The following is a 27,568-nucleotide window of genomic DNA, read 5'->3' on the forward strand; positions in this document are numbered from 1 at the left end:
ACCCACCCACAAAAACAGCTCACCCCTCTTTCTAATTTCATAGGGGAAAGAATGGTGAAGAGGGAAGAATGGTACTAAGAAAGTGAACAGCGAGATTTTCAGTGTATCTTTAGTTTGTACGTGTGTGCATAGGAAGATTTTATATCTTTGGTCCCTTGAATGTCAATTATAGCTGTGACTTCACTTATTGGCTAAAGATACTGAAATGCAGTAGCAAAGTCATTTCTCACAAAGCAGTTGCATAAAACAGTACATGTGGTTTTGTAGCTTGGACCCTTTGTAGAAGGGTTGGAAACTTTTTTTTTTCCAGTGAAAGTTGGATGGGCCAGGTAGTGGTGCAAATGGGCACAGGGTAAAATGTGGCCAAGTAAGCCATACGGTGACACATCCTGCTACCCCCCTCTCCCCAGCCGTGTTCTTCTGCGGCGCTGGATCTCTGTGGATGGGAGAGAAAAAGGGCCATAAAGACGGGCTGCAGAAAGGTAGGGTTTCACAGAAGGGTTGTACTACGTGAGTGTGCAGATCTGTGTTTAAAAAGGCAGGTCCGCTGTAGTTCTGATTAACTTGGGCTTGGTCAGAGCAGGTGGTTGGGAAGCAGGCTATCAGTTCAGCAACATCTCCAGCAGAGATTGCAAGCAGTTTGTAGCAGCTCAGATTGGACTAAGTATGAGACGCATTGACTTACAATCTAACAGTGGTATACAGTGAAATGGGAACATCTACTGGCTTCTCATGTCACTTTGATGCTCCTAGGATACAATCCATAGCCAATTGCAGGGTGGCCCTCCAGAACAAAAGAGATTAGACCAGCAGGACTCTCTGCCTGCAATGCAAGGAACAGGGCACCCAAACTCTCCTGGCAGGGACTTCAGTTTGAGACTCCCAGCACCTTACAGAGCAAGTGCAAGAGAACAAGAATTTTAAATGGTATATGCAGCCATCCCTTCTATTCCAAATACCTTTCCTTTATAGTGTGTGTATATATGTAGGAGTAACAACTAGCATTGTGTTAGACTTCATCAACGCTTAGTTTAGGTTATACAATAACCAACATGTAAGGGGCTTACTAAAACTTTACCTCATGATAATTCAAATATTGAATATAATATTATAATGCTATGGTTCATATTGATGAGATTAGACTAGGCTGTATCATGTATATCAAGGTTCTTATTTTTACTGATGTGGTAAATGTGTGACAACTGATAAAAAATTGATTTCCAATTCAAATTTTCTTCTCTGCTCGAATCTATTAAAGCATGTTAAAGAAATATTATTTGATACATGTTCTCTGCGGCTATAGTCAGATGTGATCCGTTTCCCCCATCTTTTGCTGTCTTAATGGAAGTAATCTCTACTCTGTTGGGTTCCCTGACATATTTTGAATCAAATCATTGTCCTCACGGAGGAAACAGATAGTTGGAACAAAACGGACAGCCTTTTATTCTAGTATTATTATGTTTAGAGGCAGAACTGAGAACTCTTCCTTGCAACAGTTGGAGCTGTTATAAAGATAAAAATGGAAGGGAAACCTGAAACACCTGATGTTCATCCGTTCTCTTCATGGCTTGTAGAATAAGAGGTGGTTGTTGAGTTAAATGACTATAGTTATAAAAGGTAAAACTGTGAGTATAGTAGTGAGGTGAACGTACAGTGTAAATTAAGTTTCATAGTGATGAATGGTATCCAAATGATAAACTGTGATCTTTCTGTTCTGACTGACCAGCTTTATCTTATTTGTGACCATTTATTGTGACTGACTTAGACTCAACACCAATGCTAGTATTTTATACTTTTACTTTTAGTCTCCTCACTTCAAGAAGAAATATTAAGCAATGGTTGAATATGTTTCACTTCATTGATATGAATTTTTATTTTTTTTAAAGGTTCTCACCCATTATTTGCCAAATAATGGCACATGAGAAAAAAGTGAACATTAATAAGATGGTTTGAAAATACAGTTGCAAGCAGTGTTTCTCATTTTGTAATATTGTTAATAAGATGCAATGTTTTCCACATGTATAAGTAGGCAGACAGCAATACATAAGAAACCCCTGACCTTACTTCTGTTAGGTTCATCATACTTCATAATACATGAGCATTTTTCATTAGAATTTATGGAGCTACCTTCTCTGTCATTTGTTATGTTTTGTCCCAGTTCCATCCAGAGCAGAATTTTGCATATAAGTGTCCCAAGATCTGGAATACTCTCCCAAAAGAATTCTTCCTGGTTTCTTCACTTCTTGCTTAGACAGGTGGAGACTGTTGTATTTCAGTCAGCATTTGTAGAGTAACACCCAGAAATTGCACATTGCTTTTTCTTCCTTTTAAAGTGTTGATGTATTGAATATTTATTAGAAAGCTGTAAATACTGAAAATAAATAAGGCATCATTCTAACATAGCTTCCCTATTGTTTGAGTAAGAACTGAGTAAATCTACTTAAGGATGGATGGGGTTACATGGCTGGACATATAGTAGAGGATCTTTTAGAGTCAGATGCTACCATGTGCAGTTTTATATATACCACTATTCCTGTTTCAGAAGGAATTTCTAGTAACGTTTGAGGGAGCTGTTGGGTTTTTTGAATGTTTCAGTTAAACGTTCTGCTAAATATATTCAACTTGTAGTACAGATTTTGGCATAACAAGCAGTGACTTCTGCACCTCAAAATGTTTTCATATAATGTTATTTCATTTTTTTCTCTTTTTGTAAGATTAGAAATGCAGGTCAGACTTGACAAGTTCTGTTCTTGTATTTTTCTTGATTCCAAGGCACATAATTGGAGCATTTTGCTTATTGAGATGAAGCTATGACCTTCAACTATTTTATATTTTCTATTGCTGCCCTTTCCTTTTATATTAATGAATAAATGAAAGTATTTGGGGCAAAAGTGTTTCAGTGAAAGCTGTCTGCTGTAACTTGCTTTTCAGATATTCTCGTAGTGGATTATTTATGCACTATTTTAGTAAGTGTGAGAGAGTGTGTGCATGCACGTGCATATAGACCTTCTGCTAACATAAGCAACTGGACATAGTAACTAATAAAAATAAACATAAATAATAGCAAATGGAAACAAATTTCTGAAACAGCATATCTGAATCTTCATCAAAACATATATTAAGAAATAGAAATCCTGACCAAAGAGAAAGGTCCTTTTATTAATACTCTGGCAAGTAAACTTCCTTTTAGAACTTCATTGGAAGGGATGCTCCATAGCTGCATTGCCAATGAGGAATCATTAAATGATTTTGCTTGCCAAACAGATAGGCCTTGGAGCAAATCATGGCATACAGATGATAAGTTGATATAGGAAGAGAATCTGGGCTGATAATGATTGTCATTCCTTTTTGAAATATTATGATCTATAAATGGAAAAGTATTGCAGTATATGATGATCTAAGGAGAATCCTGTCATGTACTAGCCTTTTCTGAAGGTTATGAAGAACTATCAGTACAAGTGTGTTTGAGACCACCTTCTGTTTTAGAGGTTGGGCACACATACTCTAATATTTGTCTTTAATATCTTAGCGTTCCTCCTGGCAACTGTGAATTGTAGCCTGTAGGCTTACTTGTGGGTCTGACAATCTGACAATCTTGTCCTAACATGTGAAAATCAGTGCTCTAATCAAAACCTTTTCAAGCTATTATGTCAGCTATAGAAATAATGAATATGTATAATCTGGAAAAAGGTTTCTTCAGTGCTCAGTGGATTGTTATAGTATACCCCACCCAGGTATCTGTGCTTTTTTAATGAGACTTCATTATATCGAAAACATTTCATCAATAATGATATTCTCCCATGTGGAGCATTGCAGACTTTTGATGAGGTACAATTTTATTTAATTATTTTATACTCCTATTAAGGTTATTTGGGAATTTCCTAAATAGAATATAGATATAATTCTTTTCATTCTAGCTTGTGCACTAAAGTGCAGGTATAGTAGAGAGGACAATTTATTATGTAACAACAGTGGGGTCCTAGATATTTAAGTCAGCAACTGAAAACTAAGTCAGCAGTTGAAACTAATCTTGATTTTTCTCCTTGTTCCTGTTGGTCATTCTCTGCTTCTACTCCTCTTTCCTAGAGTCATTTTTGAACAGATAGGCACATATCTGTGTATCTATATCATTGTTATTTTAACCCAGTTTCCATTCATTTGGTGTTTTCTTTGAATGTAGTTACAAGCATTATTATCTAGGATATAATAGGAAAAGATAAAAATGGGAATCTGCCATTTTGAATTGATGGCTTTTTCACAAAGCACTTCTATCCTTAAACATGCTGTTTGGACTTAATGAAAGCTATTCTGTTTATTGTAGGGAGGGGCTCAGAAACCATAGTTTCAATCATGGTATCTTGCTTGAAACATATGGTTAGCAATTGGGTAAACAGATGCTGTGTTTTTAAAGCATGTATTAATATATGCATTAATGTATTAACAAATAAATAGGTGCTATCCTATGTGTTTCTGAGGCCATTCCTGAGGCCTTAAATTGGTGTGACCTAGTAGTACTTGCCTTTTGGTTGGACTGTACCCATCCATTATAACTACAAAGCACATTTAAGATGATAATGATGGTAATGGTAATATTAACAAAATAGTAAGAGATTAATATTAAAGATTTGATTCCCCACATACATTCTGAAGCAATTCATACCAGTAATTCATTGAATGATAGAGTTGTAAGGGACGTTGGCTTTTAAGTCCAGCTACATGCTTAGTACAAGAATCCTTGACCAATGGCTATCCAGCTTCAGCTCAATTGAACAATGTCCAGTTGATAATGAAGTTACTGCTCTTTTTTTTCTTAACTACTTTCTTTGGGTTGCTCACACATAACTCTCTGTGTGGCTTCCTCAATAGAATCTATATCTATCTATCTATCTGGCATGTCTTTAAATGGCATGTGTTTGGTGCAGAAAACAGATAGAGTAAACAGGGTTAATTTTAAATGGGGTCTGGTGGGAAGTAGCGGAATGTCTATTATGGAAGACAAACTTAAGCTCTGTGACTTTTTTTTTTTTAAATTACAATGAGACCATTGTAATTGTGATTGGAAACACAGTAGCTCAGCTGGAAACTTTAGCTGAAAATTATTTGTGGGTTGAATGTTTTGCTTAGGCAGTTTCTCATGTATTTTATTAGTGAAACTAACTCTTAAGGCTTATATTTTCCCATTACTGAGCAGAATATTAATTTTCATGTATGCTTGTAGCTAAAACAATGCTTTTAAAAATACAGCATACTGGAAACATCCTCCTCCTACTTAGACATAGGTTATTTACCACTGTTATCTGTATTGTTCACATATTCCACCTGTCCTTGATAAATTACTGTTTCCCTCCGAACATTCTGCTATGCAAAGAATATTCATGGACACCACAGTCCTTTGCAGTAAGAGAGTATCTTGGCCGCTTGATCACACATGGAGGGATGTTATGTGGGGGGGGGGGGCAATGTTTTATGGACATGTTTTATCGACAAAGGATTTTATTTGGAGGGGACAGGGTGAAAATAAGTTAAAATCTAATGTAAGTATATGGTTTGTTGTTGGGTTAATTCTGGGTTGATTAGTCCTTAACCAGTCCAGAGCATCTGCTAGCAACTTAAAACCTGGCAATTGAGCTTTTAACTGAATGCTGAATCAACAAGTGTGTATAAGAATATAAGAGCCCAGCTGGCTCAGACCAAGGGACCATCTAGCCCAGTGTTCTGTTCTTCCAGTAGCCAACCAGCTCCCTGCAGGAATGCCACATGCCAAGCATGGGTGCAACAGCACTTTCCTGACCCCAGTAAGCATGTCAGGGGCATTCCCCTACTAGATTCCAGCAATCCGTGGGTTAATTTACCTGTGACTACTGTTACATGCAAACCATCTGTGCATGTTGGTACATGGGTAGGAGTGCCTCCAGTACTTCCCTGCAGTAGCAATACCAGTTCTAAAAAAGAATAGAGCGAAAATTTTTCATCCTTCTATTATAGCACCGAGAATTTTGCTAGTCCATCCCTGGAAACTGTAGGGAGTGTCTGCCTGCTTTCATACACAAAGACTGGGATTATGAAGATGGGGTTGCATCTTTAGCTCAACATCAACTGCGACACATTGTATGTATGGCTACTTTTAGAAATGACAGTTCAAAATAATTAGGCTGCTAACTGGGGCAGTCTTGTCAGCATATTGTGGTACTTAAGGAGTTCCAGTGGTTACTGTTCCATTTCAAGGTACCTTTTAAAATGCAGCATGGCTTAAGACCTGGATATCTGAAGGCTTGCCAGTCCTGTGCTGACCTGCTTCTGTACAGAGATAATTTCTGAAAGACCTCCTCTGATCTACAAAGATGAAGGTGGTGACTGGCAGCAGGGAGGGCCTTCCCAGCTCTGGAAGAATTTCCCCTGGAATGCTCTCCTGGAACCCAATAGGATGTCTTTTGGTGCCAGATAAGGCCTTATATTCGACCTTTTAAGGCCTTTTAACCTCTTATTATTTTCTTCAATGCTGCAATCTGATCTGCTATTTAATCCTTGTAATGTTTTATTTTTATTGTTTTTACTATTTTCATACTGTCTTGGGACTATTTGCATTGAAGAGTGGGCAGTCCCCTCTCTGTAGGTTTAGCTGTAGTTTCATGACATTTTCCATGACAGAATTTAATTTTCACTGCTTCCTGCATATTAAGCATCAATCCCTTTAAATATATTTTAGTGGGAAAGAGCAGTACGCTATATTGCTCTGTGAAAAAATTAATTCCCAGCTGAACATATGTCATTGAATTGTCTACTTAAAGATGGAACAATATAGTAATAATTTGATGATGTAGCATTTGCACAATAAAACAACATGCTGATTACATTGGAACAGTGAATGGAAAAGTTTTATTTGCACTGTTCTGACATCATCCTGTTCCCATTCCTCAATGGACTGTTACAATTTAATTATCTAATTTAGCTATATCATATACTGTAAATAAAAAATAACCCTATTATCTATTCAAAATTCATTCCAAGCCCAAACCTTTAAGTGCTGTATTAAACACTAAAGCACTGACAGAGAAAAAGTTATTATTTAAAATGTTATTAGATAATTTTCTTCTGTATATAAGAAAAATTCTTACAAAAACTGAATATCATTAGTTGAAACCACAGCATGCTTTGGTTTGGCATCACTGCCTTCTATCAATTACCCTCTTATCAAAAATACAAGATTCTGTTTGTTTATCTGGATGTCAAATAAAATTATCTTGATAAATGAGAATTAAGAATGGTCCCATTCTTCTCAATTAGGGGATACTTCATTTGGAGAGAAATACTCCATAAAGAAGCAGTGTTCGCTATATTTTAAACTTCCTCCATACTCACTATTCTTCTGAGAACAAGTCACTATTCTTATCTTTCCCCATATTGATGGGAAAATTTTCACCAATGAAGTAACATTAATTTTAAAATACTGGTGTTCTGAATACATTAAAAGGTGTAAAAGCCAGTTTTGAATATTTTGTTGCACTTTAACATTTTATCAAGAAACTTGCTTTTACAAGGGGTGGGAGATTCCCCATATTTTGCACCACATTTTCTTTCTGATGGAATAGACTCTCTGAAACAAACAATAGTTGAAGGAAAAGACTATGACAAGTTTATGTAGACCTTAGTTCTTCTCCAGGGTGTCAAGTAGGAGTTTCCTAGCTCTTCTTCAGCTTGCCTGAATTGAACCTCAGACCTTCTGCCTGTAAAAAAATATGTACTACAATGCACTTCCTTTGGACACAAACTGCCAGGCTTAAAAAGCAGTATGTTCAGAATCGGTTGTCAGCCACACACAATCAATGAAGTTTTTCTCCAGGTATCCTAGGTTTTGTGAGGCATGGAAATGGTCAGGAGCAAAGAAATCATCCAGCTTCTTACACACCAACAGGCCCCTCTGGATCATCTGTCGTTTTTGTTATTATGTGCCATCAAGTTGTCTCTTTTCTTAGCAATGGTGAGGGCTGATATGAATACTCCATTGCTGGTGTCTGGTTTATAGATGTGTCTGGTTCACAACATTCTGTTGCCTGCCCCGTGTTTTATGAATAAATGAGTACAGCTGAAAAAGAATTCTTGATTATGAATTATGTTTGCATTTAGAAATATTTTGGATGAAAAGTTCTTGTGTTGCCATAATAGAAGTACTGGAATATTGGCAAAATTGAAGTGAGTGGTGGTGAGAATTTTTTTTTTTCATTAAATGAAAAGCTGCATTTTAAAAATTTGAAATGAAGAAGCAAGAAGTAGGAGTCAGTAATACTCCTTACAATGCTAAGTCTGTGTCAAATCTATTTCATGCAGAATTACAACAGTAAAGTCTATTTCATATTGATTTTTGCTCTGTACTTCCAAACTAAGTTTTCTACTCTAATCTAATCTGTCAAATAGCCAAGAGCATGGCATGTGCATTTTTTAAATGGATACTTGCTCATATTTCTTATTCTGAAGGTAGAATATATTTCAGCATGCTTCTCTCTTGACAATGAGTAGACCACAATAGGCAGCCACTTTCCAAGACATCCATAAAAAGACTGTCACATCATGATTTCCTTTTTACACATTTATATTAATAGCCTTTTTTGTTACTGTATAGAGTGTACAGATGTCTATTCTGGCATCAGAAATCCAATTGGACAGAGGGAGATAGAATTGTCTTAGAATGATCTTTACTGCCTGCCAAAGTACTGAACTGCTATCAGCTGTTTTATTTATGCTTGATTTCCAGATTAACTGCAAATATATATAAAGTATTCCCTTAGAAATCTGTGAGCCTGAGAGATGAATACATAGTTGAAATATGTTGTGCATTGTATGGTTGCTTAAATTTTTTAAATGTTTTGTGTGGTTAATGGACATTTAAAGACTAAAAACAGCTTGCATGCTGAGCAAAATGTTTTGCCCAATCTTATCAGTTACCTTCATGCTAGATAAAGGGCAATTCTGAAAGCCAGCACTGGGACGAAGTCAGGATTTTATAGTGAACAATGATGCTTACATTTTATCTTGAATTCAGTATGAACAGAAATGTATCTAGTTTCTCCAGCTGAATATGATGCAAGGATGAAATATCAGATATTTTGTAGACTAAGGAAAAAAGCCATGCAATATCTATTTTTATGTATAAATGACCAAGCCTTTGTGGCATTGTAATGAATAAAACAATGGAATATTTTATACACTAGAAAAACTTTGATAGAAATTCTTTTTATTGTAGATATGATTATATAGGTTTATTAGCTGATTTTTTGTTCTTTGAAAGAAGTTTGCTTCTAGAATTTTTTGCCTCAGATGCCAAAATAATGTCCTCACCCTTGGCTATGGGGGTTTTGTGAGCTGCTTTGGGCACCTGAGCACCTAGGAGCACCTAGTGCTGGGTGGCGCAAGAGATAAAATCCAAAGACTGCTACAGCCCCAGCTCAAGACCCTCCTGCACCTTTTGGTATCTTGCAGTAAAATCTGTAGGATGTTTAATAATTTAGTTCCGTTTCTCTGTACAGTTTCCAGAAATGTCTATGCAAGAGCTTCATGGTTCAGGAAGAGTAAATTGTAGCCCATGTGCAAAAGTGAATGCATGTGTGGGTGTGGGAACGGGATCAGGCAGGTGTATCTGGGCCCTTGACTAGGGTTTGGGGAGCTTGGTAAGAAGTAGAATTGCTGCCTTAATAGCTAACAACTTCAAAAAGGGAGCATCTTTCAATGAACTAGAATACTGATAGCGGTATTTAGGCAACATCTTCCCTTCACAGAACAACATCCATCTGTGGAGTTCTACTCCCTCAGCAGCCCCTGCCTGCAAATTTCACTGCAGAGAATTGGACCATTTATTTATTATTTATCTATTAGATTTCTATTCTGCCCATTAGTCAAAATGACTCTCTGGCATCCTGCAGGGCAGATTTGTATGTGGGAGGGGCCTGTCAGGGGAAAGGGGAGGTCTGCTTGAGCAGGATTGGATATCGTCCTCAAATACTGAACTTGAATGGGTAAAAATACTAGATGTGCATGAAGCTGCTTCATTTTTATAGTGGTAGTCTTGAGAAATCGGTTGTTACCACATAATTAACCTCTGAGATGGCTACCCTTCAACTCTAACAGGTAGATATTTTAAGTTGTTTATGCCCAGGATCTCATGTATGATATATAAACATAATGCCTATGTGAGTTTAGGAACCATAACATATTTTACAGAGCATACTGCTATTATTATTACTCTTTAATTTAGTTGTATTAATCTATATGGTGCTTTACAGAGTTTTGTATAGAGAAAAGCCCCCAGTTCTAAGGCTTCTTATTGCAAAAATCAGGCTTAAATTGAAGAAAGTAGGGAAAACCACTAGGGCACTCAGGTATGACCTAAATCATATTTCTCATGAATATACAGTGGAGGTGACAAATAGATTTAATGGATTAGATCTGATCGAATGCCTGAAGAACTATGGATGGAGGTTCGCAACATTGTACAGGAGGTAGCAACTAAAACCATCCCAAAGAAAAATAAATGCAAGAAAGCAAAATGGCTGTTTGAGGAGGCTTTACAAATAGCTGAGAAAAGAAGGGAAGCGAAAGGCAAGGGAGAAAGGGAAAGATACACTCAACTGAATGCAGAATTCCAGGGAATAGCTTGGAAAGAGAAGAAGGCCTTTTTAAACGAACAGTGCAAAGAGGAAAACAATAGAATGGGAAAAACCAGAGGTGTCTTCAAGAAAATTGGACATATCAGGGGAACATTTCATGCAAAGATGGGCATGGTAAAGGACAAAGATGGTGTGGTCACTGACCTTGAACCAGACATCCTGGAGAGTGAAGTCAAATGGGCCTTAGGAAGCCTTAGTAACAACAAAGCTAGTGGAGGTGATGGTATTCAAGCTGAGCTATTCAGTATCCTAAAATCTAGGCAGTTGAAGTGCTACACTCAATATGCCAGTAAATTTGGAAAACTCAACAGTGGCCACAGGACTGGGAAAGGTCAGTTTATGTTCCAATCCCAAAGAAAGGCAGTGCCAAAGAATGCTCAATCTTCTGTACAACTGAGCTCATTTCACATGCTAGCAAGGTTATGTTCAAAATCCTACAAACTAGGCTTTAGAAGTATGTGGACAGAGAACTACCAGAAGTACAAGTGGGATTTTGAAGAGGCAGAAAAACTAGAGATCAAATTGCTAACATATGCTGGATCATGGAGAAAGCTAGGGAATTCCAGAAAATTTTCACTTTTGCTTCATTGACTATGCTAAAGCCATTGATTGTGTGGATCACAACAAATTGTGGCAAGTTCTTAAAGAAATGGGAGTACCAGACCAACTTATTTGTCTCTTAAGAAACCTGTATGTGGGTTAAGAAGCAACAGTTATAACTGGACATGGAACAACTGATTGGTTCAAAATTGGGAAAGGAGTACGGCAAGGCTTTATACTGTCGCCCTGCCTATTTAACTTATATGCGGAGTACCTCATGCAAAAGGCCAGGATGGATACATCACAAGTTGGAATTAAGATTGCTGGGAGAAACATCAACAACCTCAGATATGCAGATAATACCACACTAATGGCAGAAAGTGAAGAGGAACTAAAGACCCTCCTGATGAGGGTGAAAGAGGAGACTGCAAAAGTTGGCTTGAAACTCAACATTAAGAAAACTAAGATCATGGCATCCAGTCCTATCACTCCCTGGCAAATAGAAGGGGAAGAAATGGAAGTAATGACAGATTTTATTTTCTTGGGCTCCAAGTTCACCACAGACAGTGACTGCAGCCATAAATTAAAAAACATTTGCTTATTGGAAAGAAAGCTATGGCAAATCTAGACAGTATACTAAAAAGCAGAGACATCACCTTGCAGTCAAAGGTTTGTATAGTCAAAGCTTTGATTTTCCTAGTTGAAATGGATGGTTGTGAGAGATGGGCCAGAAGTGCTGAAGAATTGACACTTTGGAACTGTGGCGTTGGAGAAGACTTCAGAGAGTCCCTTGGACTGCAATGAGCTCAAATCAGTCGATTCTAAAGGGAATCAACCCTGACTGTCCTTTAGAAGGACAGATGCTGAAGCTGAAGTTCAAATACTTTGGCCACCTAATGAGAAGGAAGGACTCATTGGAAAAGACCCTTATTCTGGGAAATATTGAAGGGAAAAGGAGAAGGCGACATCAGAAGATGAGATTATTAGATAGTGTCACTGATATAGTGAACATGAATTTGGATAAACTCCAGAAAACAGTGGAGGACAGGGGATCTGGCGTGGTGTGGGCCATGGGGTTGTGAAGAATTGGGCACAACTGTGCAACTGAAGAACAACTTGTTTGAGACTGAAAGTTCAGCAGGTGTGCCTAAGCCTACTGGAATGTTTGGGGTAGGTACTGTGTGTGTGTGTGTGTGTGTGTGTGTGTGTGTGAGAGAGAGAGAGAGAGAGAGAGAGAGAGAGAGAGAGAGAGAGAGAGAGCGCGCGCGCGCGCGCGCGCGCGAAATTGACAAAATAGCCACATCTTATCCTTGAAACCACAACATTTGGTTTTCAAGAATGTGGTCCATGTTGGATCATGATAAGAAGGGATGTATTGTGGGGGGGGGGGGGGAGGATCTGTGATCTGTAATGCATCTTGTTTTTTCATGAATATTTATTTTATTATGCAGTATTTGCATTCACAACTCCACAGAAAGCCTTGCAGTAAATTATTCCTTTTTACCTGAAGACATTTATGTCTACTTAACTGTAATGAAATTGGTAGTTTGTTTTGGGTTTGGATAACATCACTCAGAATTTCAAATGGCATGGGCTTAAGCTAATAAGACAACATCTGCTAGGCAATAGTTATAATGCTTGATTGTTTTAATAATTGGGGTTTGTGGTCTGAAAGTGTAATTTTTTTTCACCATTTCAAAATACAGCGCTCATATGACTTGCCACATAGCAAAGCAGGGGTATACTGAACATTTGATACTGAATCCCAAATGATTTTTTTCTGTGTTCAGAACATAGATTTTTCCTTTAATTTCTACACAATAACATGTACATATGCATGCTGCTTGAATCTATTACTGGTTCTACAGCAAGAACCCATTTTATTAAAAGTAAGCTATCTGACTCTGCATATGAACAAAAGGTTTTTGCTGATATCTTAAAGTAGTTGCAGTAAATGCAATATAGAATGGTGGAGGAAACCTTAATACTGTTCAGGTGTTGTCAGTGGAGAACTATTTGCACAAAACTGAGGATATCAGAAATATATCAGATGGAGCTCATTGAATATTATATAAATTGGTGAAAAAAGATAATTTGAAAATACTGCAAAATAGTGCAATAGAATGTAGTCAGAGCTTTCAGTATCATCTACTTGTATTGTTCATAAATGGAAAGATTGAAATATGATTGAAATATAGTTTAAAGTTTGTTTCCCAATAACTGCATAAAATAACTGAAATGTGGATAGTTTAACATGTTGGTTCCAACACATGTATGCTTGTTATAAGGCACATTCCTATAAGTCATTGCACCAGAAACAAGCTTTCCCCCATCTGCAGAAAGATCCAGATACCAGCAGCTTGTTAGCTTGGTCAACTGAACCAAAAAGAACTTCTCTTTCTGTTGAAATGAAATCTTTTGCTGTTGCATTGTCATTCATCTTCTAGTTCCCTCAGTGGTAAAAAAAAGTTCCATGGACTTTGGGGTTGATTCTGTTTGAAGAAGAATCACTGGAGATCTTTCATAATATTTGAATTTATTTACAAAATATACAAGCTGAGAATAGGTGGAGACAATCAATTTAAGCTGTTTTGACTGCACAAGTAATGCTATTCATCTGTATATTGGAAACAGAGGGAATTATTACTATGTTTTTCATTCATAATTATAGAACTGGAATTTTCATTTTAAGCATATTTGTAGCTATCATATTCTAGTTCTGCTACTTAATAGCGCTTAAAACCATTTGGTATTAAAGCTATCAGCAGGAATAGATTTTGCTACATGGGAACACTAATTCCAGTTTAAAGGGGAAAAAAACCTAAAGGCCTTGATTTGGATTACATATTTTCAGACAACCTAGCAGGTTATCTATTATGAAATGAAATACTTAATATATTAAGTATGAAATATATTTCATATATATATGAAATGAAATACTTAATATATTTCAAATTGGCAGGTGAAGATTTTTTTTTTTATCTTCATGTGCCTTGGAACTGATTTAAAGACACTTTTGTCTTCAATAGTAGCTGAAATTAATACACACTAAAATGAACATAGGTTTTTGTACTGTTAGGGTCCAGGGTACGGGCAGCAGGCATCTTGGCAGAGGCACTGGGACCAGGGCAACAGGACTTGAGACAGGGCAGGGTCTAACCGCTGTCCAGAGTCTGGTAGTTGGGTCAGTGGTAGAGGCATTGTTAAAAAGCAAACCAAAGTCATGAACTGGGAGTGTGTATTAAAGCAATATGAAGATGTAGTCATTGCCAAAGCAAAGGTCCAGAACAGGGAAGACAAATCAAAGCAGGGAGCACTGTCCTGATCAGGACAGGGCAAGGAGCAGGTTCCTGCCAGAGCTGATGGAAAATCCATTGACTTGGTTCTCATGACATGATATTCTACTATGGGTAATCACCCATGATGGATTGTCATGACATCTGAACTCTGGGTTATTGTTGGTTTCCACAGGAAGGGTTACTTTTCATAAACCACCATGAGAAACCATAGCTTGTTCTTGGGTAATTCAACATGACTTGTTGTGATGTTGAAACCTGGCAGGGCAACTTCATTGTGCGTTGCTGGGAAAAGCTAGAAATTAACCCTGCAGAATCCCTGCCAGTTTGTAGTAGTGCTGGCACCATCCCTCCTTACCCCTTGCCACTGTTCTCTGCTCCTAAAATCAAGAAGATAGGTCATTGGAAAGTATTCTAAAAGCAGTTAAGTTTTATTTTGGTCCTGAAAAAGTACATAGAGGTAGAACCTGGACATGCTTTTCCCATGGAAGAAGTTAGGAGGGTGGTTACTCGGAGGAGGGCTTTCTCAGCGGTGGCGCCTAAGTTATGGAATGCGCTCCCCAGAGAGGTCCGCCTGGCGCCGTCGTTATTTGTTTTTCGGCGCCAGGCGAAGACCTTTTTATTTAAGCAGTATTTTAAATGTTAATATTATTGAATTTTATTTGGCCAGGGCGGCTTGTTTTATAGTGTATGTTTTATATTATATATTTGTATTTTATTGTATATATTTTAAAATGTTATTTTAATTTTTTGTTGTAAGCTGCCCCGAGGCTTCGGCGAATGGGGCGGCATAAAAATGTTTTAATAAATAAATAAATAAAATAAAAATTTAGTGTTCCAAAATGGATGCTTCAAATTTTGAATCTGAACTGAAAGAAAAGGGTGGGTCAGAATTCTTAGATGGAATTCCAAGGCCAGAAAGTGTCAAGATAAGCCAGGTAGCTAGCGAGAACTAGACTGTCTCTGGTTTGGGAGTGATGCAATGGAACAGGGAGGGCCAGATTAGGAGGGATGTAAGTTAATAAGTCTCATTGTCCAATACCAAGTCAAGAGAGCTTGCAAAGGAACCCTGAAAGTTCTTCTGTCAGGTCCACAAGCAGAGAGACCTCCCTGGGGGTGGAACTAACTCTGCTTGTTACTTGTGAAGGAAGGAGGGGGATTCAAATAAATTTGAAATAAATTTATAGCAAGGTTGTGTGTGAGTGTGTGTGTGTTTTGCTAATGACCTTAAAATGCTACCGTTGTATCACAAAGCCATTCCTGGCTGCTCTGCTTTAACATAATACAAGACTGTAGTTAAAGGCTTCTTGTCTTGATCTGTTGGGAAGAGAAAAGGAGAGAAGTTGTGAGGGAGAGACTGGCTTATGACAGTAGGTGTGAAAGACCGGGACTATGGAATTTGTGTAATTATCCCCTCAGCTTTACTGCTGTACCATGTTTTTTAAAGGATCTACTTCATTGTTGTGCTATGGTATTTGCTTAATTTTCCTCTTACCTTTGCAGTTCTGCCCTGACATTTGTTTATCTTTACCAGTGCCTTTCACAGTGCTGCTTTGCCTTGAAATTTGTGTATGCTTATGGATGCTTTGCTTTGAAAGTTGTCTTTACTGATCTCTCCCAACCTCTATTCTGCCTTGAAATCTGAAAGCTAACAATGGAGACTACTGAAGGAAATGACAAGCACAAAGTACAGAGGGGAGCCAAAGTGGCCAGCAGCTTCTGGGGCACCATTTTTGGTGGTGCACGTATGTACTTGGCGAGAGGTGAGACAGCCTTCTTTAAAAAGGTGCTGGTGAGCAAGGGAAGCACAGAAGGAAGACTGGAATGAACAAAGAGATTGCTAAGAATCTCTTATCCTTCCCTGTGTGCCTTCCTGCCCCTTAAGAACTTGAACGAGATTAGAAAGGTGGCCACCCAGGGAAGGGCCTTCTCGGCGGTGGCACCCCGGCTATGAAATGTTCTCACCAGAAGGTCTGCCTGGCACTGACTCTGTATTTTTTTCGGCACCAGGCTAAAACCTTTTTATTCACCCACTATTTTAAGGTTGATTAATTTGGGGTTTATTGTATTGGACTTACTAGATGCTGTGCTTCATTTTATTCTGTTTTTATTGTAGACTGTCCCAAGACTGTAGTAGTCAGATGGTATATAGAGGCTTTAAATAATAAATAATAACATTAATACACTTAGCTAAATAGCAGACAGCCACTCTTCTGCACTTGGATAAGAATCCCAGTTTTTTATTTACATATATTGCAAAAGTATTACCTCATTCATAAGCGCTTACAAAATTAATACCTTGTATGGTGAGGGGCCCCCTTGGGAAATATTCTCAGCATAGCAGTGTGACATGCAAACCTGCCTGTGATCTGATTCACAATCAAGTTCTTTTTAATGTCTGCAAGGATGGAAGTGAGAACTGCTTATATTAATCAATACCTCTGATGGGTATGTTCCTCTTCCCAAATGCAAAGAGGAGAGTTTCTCTTCTTTCAAGCTCAGTTCTTAGTGAGAAACATAAAATTTCTAGTGCAAATTCTAAAGCAAATACAGCTCATTGTTCCTACATTGCAGGCTGGAGGGGGCTGTGGTTGTGAGATAATGGCTTATGACAGCTCTGCAGTGTAATTGACATTGAATACTGAGGCTCAAGTTCTGAGTGATTTTATTTCTTATTTTTTTGGATAGTGAATGCTAATTGAGAACTGAGTTCTGATGGCCGCGTAGCCAAAACAGAACTACTGAGAAGCAAGAGAGAGTGATATCTGCAAGCTTGAGGCAACCCTAGGGTTTGCAGAAATAGAAAAATAATAGTTAGGAAAAAGAACCCAAAGGCACATTTCCATCAGTTGCTACAGCATGCTGGTGAGGAAGGACAGAAAACCAGCAGAGGGGGGGATGAAATGGAATCCCCTGAAAGCAGGGTGGCTAGAACATGGAAGAGGAGCAATCCACACGATGCCACTTTGTTACTGGGAAATCTTGCGTATAAGAGACACCCGCAAGATTCTGATTCTATCTCGATTCTCTTTTGAGGCAACTTGTGAATAGACTGTACTTTTTGAGGATATTTTTCCAAATAAAATACACCTTTGTTTTATTGAAACTGGTACAAATAGAAATCAAACGTTTCTGCAGCACTGTCTACAACAAGTTGCTAGATAAAAACATGTTTCCCTGTTCTGTTATGGGAAAATGGCTATTGTTGCAGCATACTCCATATCCCTTTTCCGTATAAAGAGTGCTTGCTAAGCATCTTTTCTGAAAAGGGTAGCCATCTCTGTTCACAGCCTGTCTTACCGGAGGTTTATCGGGGTATATCTTTTGCAATTGCTTGGTTGTGAAAAACTTCTGAGTGTAGCTAAGATAACCTTTAAGAGGATAGCTCTTGCAGCTTTAGCAATAATTAATTGCTACTTTTGGGTCCCAATTCATATTCTGTGATTTTGAAAACCAGGACTTATTCCATAACTGAGGATTTTATTTTATTTATTTTTTTATTGTCCGAGGCCACAGTAGCATCATGTTATAGTATACACTTGCAATAGTCAGATAAACAATTATGCAAAACTGTTTCTCTCTTAAACCTCAGTGTCTAACATTCATCTTGCAAATGATTTACTCTAATTTCTCCAGTGGAAAATGAAGACAGATCATACAAATTGTATTTCATAGTAATTATTAGGTGTTGATTTTCATGGTGGCATACAATGCATGCTTTTATTGCATAAATAAAAAAGAGAATATTATGCTTAGAATTTGTCTTGTATAATCTCCAAAAATACAAGTCTGCAACTTGTATTACATAATTGGCCCTAGTTCAAAATACTTGTGTTCAATACATGGAATTTGCATCTCCTTGTCTCAGCAATGCTTATTGCAAGCCCTTGTTCACACACACAGACACATGCGTGTGCACATAAAAAGCAATTTATTTCTCCAACTATCTGTGCTACATCATGTTGCTAAGCTGTTTCTGTATCTACTGCACAAATTATTCTGCTCTTCTGGGAAAACATAAAATGGACAAAATATAGATAAAGAATCAGATGTGCTTGCTATGTAATCACTTCATCTTCTCTCAATTTGTGGTGACCCAAAAAGGACTTCTAAAAGGATATGTTTCAGAGTGACAATGTAGCATAGATAGTTGGAGAGATAAATGTGATAGTTGGAAGATAAAAACTTCAGAAGCTCATTGCAGGCATCTTTGTGTCATGAGTATGTCTCTCCACTTTCCTCTTCCCAGCAGATCTAAATAGAAGGCTTTTGAAACACAGCCCCCTCTTTTTTTTTGATCAAGAGAGGGTTTTTGTGATACATGGTACTTCATACGAAGGTTGTTCTCAAGTAGCATCAATCAAACTAATGTTTCTGGGAACAGCTCCTGCCCATGAGAAGTGTTGCTGTTCTTCTCTTTCTCAAAAGACTTGCTCCACCATCAAGAAAGTTCATGCTGTTTCTGTGCAAGGAATGCCAGATGTTACTTAATTCGGCCACTCATTTGGTTCTTCCTCAAACCCTCCCTGTTCTTCGGTGTCTCCCCATGAATGTAAGGAGATTTGGTTCACAGCAGCTGTCTAATGAATCTCGCCCAGTAACTTGACATTTCCATGCCTCAGTCCAACCCTTTCCCTTTTCCATCTAATTGACACTTGAGCTTTCTAACTGGGAATGCTGTGGTTTAAGAGAAACGAGCTCTTTGGATTCTGGCCCTGTAAATACAGTGCCTTGTCTGGGTTTCATTTTAGATGGGATCAGAGGTACAGTCCAGGATCAATATCTAACAGGGTATAGTGCCCCTGCTGATTCCATTCTGCAACTGGCACCCACCACTTGTGCAACAGAGCAAGCAGTTGGTGCCACTTGCACTTCCAGAAACGACAAACATTCCCTGAATGGGCAGGTCAGCAGCAGTCACATAAGGAATTCAGAATGAATTCGTATCAGGTCTCCCTTTAGGAAGCAATAAATCTCTGTAGTGGAAGCAGTGCATCCCATTTATGCAGTGGAATCTGCAATTGGCACCACTTGTGCAGCAGCCCCATTAGATGCTACCCTGGGTTTTTGACATCATTGTGTTATAATTACAAGAGTTGTAAGTTCAGAATAAATCCTGTTAGCCAAGCCCACAGATTATTTAAAACACAATTCTCCAAAAATGATTACTACGCAGATATGATCGAGGAAGAAGCAGCCCAAAGTTCAAAACTGAAGATAACAATAAAACAACAGGATTTCTTAGAGAAGCCTGGGAGGTACAGTTCAACCTAAAGCCAAGTAAACAATTGACCTAATCTGCATGTCATGCTAAGCCACAGAAGTTTGTTACCGTGCAAGGTGGCTTAGCATGACCAGAACCAGTAGTTTGTCTGTTGTGCTTGTTTTTCACAAATAGCTCACCCTGAGAAACCATAACTTGTAGTAGGGTTGCTTGGGAACTTGTTCCCAGAGTGCCTTGCTGTGATGCTTGTACCTGGCAGGGCAATTTTGTCATGAGGTGTTGGAAATGTCTGGGAAGTCACCCCATAAGCCACACCACTTTTTGCGATCTAGCTAGGGTGACTGCCTTTCTCCCTTATCCCTTCACACCTCAGTGCCATCCATCTAGAATGATTTTTAAGTAGTTTTTCATAGAAAGTTTGAAGGAATGACATTGGAGACTGGTCAGAATACATTCACAATTCTTTGTTTATTTTTGGTCTTGTAGAACGAATGTCTGCTGCTACAAATTTTCCCCTCAGTTTCGCTGCTCTGCCTTGAAATTTGCCTAGTTTTCTTGATTTTTTTATATCTTTACCCTCTCAGTCCCTGTTCTCCAACCCTCTTGTGCACCTGACACCTAGCAATAGAAATGAGTGAAATAAAGCAATAAGCATGAATTGGGCTGAGGTGCTGAAAGTGGCTGGTAGCTACTATGGGAGAAGATGCTAAGGGGTGGATATTATTACTTCAGTGGAACTTGAAGCAGACTTTTAAAAAAACATGTCATCAAGTCAGGAGTGCACCACAGTAGAGGTAAAATTAACAAGGGCATTATTAAGAATGGAACCTGCTCCCCAGGTTTTGGAACCTGCTTCTCAGAGAGGTGTGCTTGGTCCAACATTTTTTTTATTTTTGGTGCTAGGCCAAAACCTTTTTTATACACCCAATATTTTAAGGTCTGTTTATTTTATCAGATAACTGGAATTATTTTCTTGTATATTTTTATTTTGTATTGTAATGTGTTGTTCTGCTTCTGGCTTGTAAGTCATCTTGAGATCTGTTTTGGGTGAAGAAGGGAAAGCAATGTTTTAGATCAATAAATTTTCTAAGTTATTTAGCGACATTGTGAAGGTCGACTGAATGGCCTGCCTGCTCTGGCTTACAGCTAAAGGTGAGACAAAGGAGTGGGGAGGAATTCCATTTTAAACAGTGACTTAGCTTGAAAAGCCGGTGCTTTTGAGAAGGAGTGCAGGATTGATTTCATAACGTAAAAGCACACAGAACCAACGCTTTTCTGCCAGGATTTATCCAAATTTTCCCAATACCACCAACAAGAAAAATTACTGGAAAATATTTTTAAAAGTAAACATTTGTACAATCTAGATGAGTTTGGAGGGAAAGTTTTCAGCAAACCAAAATTACTAGTTTTGGTGCAGTCCTACATGTAACAAAACTCTGACAATTTTTTCTTCCATTGGGGAAAATATTGTTCTAATGTACAAATGGCATCCCTGTTACAAAATAATTCCCAACTCATATCTTCTCACAGTATCAGCAGGCAAAACAGACATTCACTGTCAGAGATTGTTTTGTTGGTACGTCAGCATGGGTATTTATGGAGGTACCTGGGAAGTACATGTCATTTATTCCCCAAGATGTACTCAGAGAGTACTCAGCAGAGGTACATCAGCTCATTTGTTAGATTTTCATTTGTCACCACGATCATGTAGTGGGTGAGTTTGCACATCACATTAAAGCATCCTGAGAATAAGTCCTGGAGTGTTGGTGGCTTGTCCATTACACCTGACAAACAATTGCCTGCTTAGTGGCTTGCCATGGTTACTTCTCCAAGTCCCTGCCGGCATGCATCCCAGGATCCTTGTGTCCGCATTCCTCATGTCAGTACCCTTTCTGCAGTCGGTCTGTTGGGAGTGCCAGCTCCTGAGGAAAGCACTTCCTTCTATATCAGATTGCAAAAAGAATGTAATTTTTTGAACGCTGATGAATGTGGGGGGGTGTCTGCAATTTTTAAATTTTCTTTTTCAAGGCCTTGTACAAGTGTGCAAAACTGCCCATTTACCCAAGCATACAGATATATCCTTATTTATTTATCTAAAACGTTTCTTTCCCTTCTTCACCCTTGTAGGAATTGAGTTTACCAGGAAGTATCTATTTTGCTAACCCAGAGCGCGCCCTGGCCAATCAGAATGGTGCAGGATGCATTACTCAGGGTCTGAGTCTAGATGAGCTTACGAGTTCATGAATGGTTTCTCAGTAGCCTGAATTTACATGTCTAAGCAGACCTGCGAATGGTTCAAATCTCTGGAAATTAAAATGTCAATACACTGCAATTAGAAATACTGTAATCTCATTGTCACTGTATGATTGGCTGACCTTCCTTTATCTGTTCTGTATGTGATGACCTCAGAATCTTATTGTAATGTCTACATTCTGTCATCAATTGCTCTGTACCTGTGTATGTGACCAGGAGGGTATAAAATACCCTGTAGTTGTATTGAAACCTTGCAGTGATTCCACCTCTGCCTGCCCGATACTGCATTATTGTGAGTATGGTCCCGGGAGCGGGGAACCTGGGCCAAACAAAGCAACAGATGATCTTAACTCTTGATCTTTCCCACAAACCCGAGTTTTATTTCCTCCTCACAAATTGAAATTCCAGGATTCTGACAGTGGCTGCTTACTTTTCATGGATCATGACCAGGGATCGCATAGTGAACAAGATTCCATTACTATGCAGATCATATATAGCTATGTGTGAGACAAGAGCAATGTAAATGAATAGGTAAACATTTTGGTAAGATGTATCACAAAGTAGCTGGAAAAGGGAGGTATGGTAAAAATTGTTCCCTGCTGAAAATGAATTGTTTGTCTCTGCCATAAATATACTGGGTTTAAATTGGAGTTCTCAATATATGAATCTAATATATTTATTCAGCAGAGTTATATACCACTTACTCTATTTAAAATATTTGTAAATGGTTATATGAAGTTATACATAATACTAGAATGCAATGTGGCTCAAGTGTTACAGCAAAGAATTGTATATCCTACAGACTGAATCCAAAACACACATTTGCATTATATTCAAGTTCATCTTAGAAAAAGCAACGAGATGCTCATGGAATTTTTCTGCTGAAGAGTTTGCTTCACTCTTCACTTGCTATAGTTTAATTGGGAACAATTTAAAAAATCCACTTTGTACACAGACAATTCCCAAATTATGAATGCCTGAGTTATGAATAACCTGTACTAACAAACAAACTGCCATAAAACCTATTAATTTAAAAATACTTCGGAGAATTATCATTGCTATAGAGAGAGAAGAAGTGAAAGGGAAGAGAGGGAGGCACGCCAAAGCATGCCTTCCAGCCCCACCCGTCCAGAGAGGGAAATATCTCTGGCGGTCCCTTGCTGCAAAGAGAAGGCACTGGTGAGTTTGGGTGGTGGGAGGGCTTAGAGATACTTGTGATTTTTCCACTTTCTACCCTCACAAAAGTGGAGAGCTGACTATACATGATTTCACTTACATACAAATTCGACTTAAAGACAAATTTCTGTTTTCTCAGGAACAGAACCCATTCATAATCTGAGGACTGCCTAGTAATGAAAATAGTTTACATTATTTGGGTGGGAAATGAAACAAATCTGTGTAATGTCTTTGCAGTTGTGTTTGATACTCAGCTCTCATATACCCTGTTTCCATTGAATAGAAACCTAAATAACTAGCATATAAGTTATGCTTCCAATTACTGTATCTTATGAATACTCCAAAATGTGGTTGTATTTAAAACGGCAATCTCTATCATCTAGAAAGAGATATACATTTGAAATTATTCTCATGTTCTTGGACATTGTAAACTATGACCCTTCTTTGTCCTCTGATGTGCTGTTAGAACAGGAAAATAGAAAAAAAGAATGTATGAGTTGTAATATTATTTGGAAAGCTTCTTTCTTTTTAAAGAACAATTTTACTTCTGGATAGTATTTTACAAGAGATGTATTTCATCAATAAATTAAAAGTGTCTCAGATATTAATCCTCTCTCAAATCGCAAGATTTGAAGTCTCACAGCAAATACTGTAATCTCTTAAGCCATCTCTTAAGCGATTGTTTTTTGTGCTTGCCTATTACTGTATCTTGAATTCAGAGAGATTTTGATTGCAAAGGTAGGACGAAATTCAGTGCTATTCTTCTTTGTGAAATGTCTGCATCTCTCCCCATGATGGCAATAGTAGACAAAATGAGTACTTGCCTAAGACAGAGAAGCATCAGATACAAGCCAGGCTTCCCACGAGCAGAGTTCTGCTTATGGGATGCTTGCTTGAAGTAGGGGAGGATGCTTTTTGCACAGTTCTGCCTTCCTGCAGAATTAGGCACTGCAGTTCCCAGTGCATGGATGGGAAAATTTTAGGCCCATGGGAGTTTCTCATGCTGTCTAGCAGCCATGGAGGACACATCTCTAATCAGCAGCTGACTGGAAGTAAGATCTTTCCCTTGTGGGGATGATGGGTGGTGGGGGAGAAGTTGCTGAAGGATTCAGTCCTCCTGCTAAGCCTTGTCCTGCTTACTTCAGAGTAGGCATATCAAGACTTGGTGTTTAGGAAGCTAGTTAATATTGCTGCTGGTGATTTGGACCACTTACTTTTGAGTAGACATGCAGACGCTTGTCCTCATTTGTTAGTAGACATAGTGCTCTGGGTAGACATGCTTCCTGCAATAACTTGGTAAAATCTGAATTTGGAGGAAAGAGTTTGATTTTTTTCAGTCCACCCAGTTTTACTTTTGGCCTTCTATGTAATTGGAATGTAGTCCCCAAGAGCTTCTCCCAAATGGGTCAAAAGGGTGCCCTATGCACCCTGAAAAAATGGTCTCCTGAAAAAATGGAAAAGAATTTCCATATAGTATGGTAAAAATAATGAGATTATTGACAATATGTGAAGAAGACTATGTAATACGAGCTATCATCTCTTATGGAGCATTCATATGTATGAGAGATATTATTCCATAAATGCAACCTCTAGGGTGGGTTAAAGTGTAAAGTAGTCACCACAGACTGAGGACCACAATAATTTTATATGACTTTATCTCAATGGAGACAGCTCACTCTTTCAGTAGTAAAATACAAGACATCAAATAATGAACATATTTCAGGCGTTTGTTCTCTAGAATCTTTGCACAAAGTTTGAACATGAATGACTGCAGTCTTACAATATCCCATACTGTTGAGGCATAGGCAGAGAACTGAAATTGCAACATGTAAACTTACCTTTTTAACTGCATTACTTTTAAGACTAATTAGAATGCTGAGTATTATCATGAGAAGACATTTTCCAGTTGTTTACACTGACTTTCAGGTATTGCAATGTTTCATTAATTATGCCATCTGTTGCAGTTCCTCCATATAACATTTTATACATTACTTAATTATCCCATGGATTATTTTTTATGATTTTATTTTTCTCTTGTGTTAGTTTATTTAAGAAATCTGTATGCTTTTTTCCCTAGTGTACTTGCCGGAAAGACATGGTAACTATATCAATGGATATCTTTGTGAAAAAGTTTCAACCAGACAGATATCATCTGTGGAAACAAGGGAAGGATTTATATACTATTGATCATACAAAGCCAACTCCTGAAATGACACCCGAGGTAAAGGCCTGGCTGCTGAGAAGAAAGAAAACAAAGAGATCTTCCAGGTGGTAATGAATGTTTTGTATTCAATATAAATGAAGTTTAAAATATGCTATGATTTCTATTCTTTTTAGTGCTTCTCTCCCCCTGCCCTCATCTCTCAGGCATTTCATTTGAGTTGTTCTTTTATTTTAGTCACAGTTAATTTGTGTCTCCTTAAAACCTAGCAGTGAGCCTGAGGGCGAAAGAGTCATATTTCATAATGATAATACTCACTGAAGAAAATATATTCATTTTTTAAAAGTTTAATGAGAATGCATTACTGAAACTTAGATATGTGGAGCTTTGAGCATTAATATGGTATTTGTTCCTTTCTTTTTATGAAGATATGCATCCCCCTCCTGTGCTTTTGGCTGAATTCCAGGTTGTTCATATGCTCAGAAATTGCCTCTCTCATTGCGGGGAGAGAGGTGAAATACTGGCTTCTAGATATTGCATGAAAAGTTTCCAAATGCTGCAGAATGTTTACTTGTCTGTCCTGACAGTTCTTGAGCCTCTGGCTACAGTCCTTTATGGAAGCAGATATCTTGTTGGTAGACTGTTCAAAAGCTACTAGCAGTATCTTTTTATTTATGCTACAGTTCAATAGCAGATTTGAATTCATCATACTGAGACTTTTAATGCTGTTTGTCAGTGCACATTTCTGGAGTCAGTAATCAAAAATATTGTACTGATTATGTGTTCACCCAGGTTTTACAACCTTGAAAGTTTTTCTTAATTGGGCAATTTCTGAATATATATCTGATTTTTTCCTTATTTTGTTTCTATTTTTGTTTGCTCCATTTTTCATTACAGGGTTGTTATGTTTTTGTTAGATCAGGGTCTCTTACCTGGTGATATTCTATAAAAAGCCATGCAAACTTCTGGGGTTGGATATATAATGTTTTTCTGCTAGCACCTTTCCAATATGAACTAGTTACTTTGTCGTCTTTTCCTCTAATAAAACTAAACAAGCAGAGTAGTTGCAATGGTGCTCTAAGACTTTATGCTTTTGCAACCAGTGTGTGGAAATACTTTGTTGGGATACAGTCTTAAACCATGGTTTACATTTTTTTTCTGTAACTACCTTTTAAATGCCTATAAATTCTAAAGTAAATGTACTTCTTAATATTCGTCTGGAGAGCACTGTAGACTTACGAGACATCCACAGAATGTACCACGTGAGTGCAATTGCTTACCAAGAACAATTTCCAAAGTAGGTGTGTTCCACAGACACTACTGCAGCCCATACTTTCACGTTGCAGTACTTTTTTCAGACTTTTGGTTGCCCTGTGTGTTGTATCTTCACAATCTTTTTCCAGATGGCTATGGCAGTGCTAGGAGATCTATTTATCAGTCGGTGTTGTTGTTGTTGTTTAAAGCATTTATGCCCAGATTTCCACCAAGTAGTTAGGAGCAGCTAATGAACTTTTTTTAAAAAAATTAACAATTACAAAACCAAGCAGCTACTCTTAGAAAGTTAAATAAATTAATTTCATAGACATTATATCACTTAATAAAATAATTAACTGGAGGATTTGACAGATATAAGACTGAAACAATTTCTGTCTGCTAAAGGCCTTTTTAGAAAAAGATCTTAACCTTGTGATGAGAGGCCATTGGAAAGGGAATGAGAATAGCCTCTTTAGGAAAAGAGTTCTGAAGTACAAACGTAGCAACAGAGAGACTGGTCTCTGCCCCAGTCCTAAGCAAGCACAAATCTGATGCTGGTGAGCATCAAAGAAAGCTGCCGTCGGTGACTTTAATAAGCAGGTAGTCTCCTATGGGAGAATGTGAACCTTTAGGTATCCCAGAATCTATGGTTGCTAAAACTTGTTTTAATAATAGCTGTCATTTTGTAGATAACTGCTATGAAGTAACTTAAAAACAACATGAAAAACACAGTGTCTGATTGCAAAGGTCGATTGTAAAACGTGTTTGATAGCTGTTTATGCATATCGCTGAATCATGTACTAGCTTAATTGTTCTCTAAATCAGGAAACAAATGCCACTAGTCCAATGGTTTAACTTGGGGCAGTCCATTTTGAGTGATCTGGGGGCCAGTTCCCAGCCTCTGGGCTCCGTCTAGGACTGCTATCCTGTGACTGCACTTGCCCATAACAGGGGGAGGTTGGGGGGAATGAGCAGCAAAGGGTTACAAGACACAAAAGATTTAAGA

The 27,568-nt window shown here is 38.0% G+C and overlaps 1 protein-coding gene across 5 annotated transcripts in view; it reads left to right on the forward strand.

The window, feature by feature from the left end:
- Positions 1-27,568, forward strand: part of KDM4C (lysine demethylase 4C) — a 243,923-nt gene that overhangs the window by 106,883 nt on the left and 109,472 nt on the right. For 4 of the 5 annotated variants that reach the window (XM_044446103.1, XM_044446104.1, XM_044446105.1 and 1 more), the window contains exon 10: positions 25,225-25,418. In XM_044446103.1, the coding sequence (XP_044302038.1) occupies positions 25,225-25,418 (194 nt within the window). The remainder of the gene's footprint in view (positions 1-25,224; positions 25,419-27,568) is intronic. The other variant, XM_044446102.1, reaches the window with a different exon arrangement.

The sequence above is a fragment of the Varanus komodoensis genome, unplaced genomic scaffold (genome assembly GCF_004798865.1).
Source record: "Varanus komodoensis strain SLA01 unplaced genomic scaffold, ASM479886v1 scaffold5, whole genome shotgun sequence".
NCBI lineage: Eukaryota > Metazoa > Chordata > Lepidosauria > Squamata > Varanidae > Varanus > Varanus komodoensis.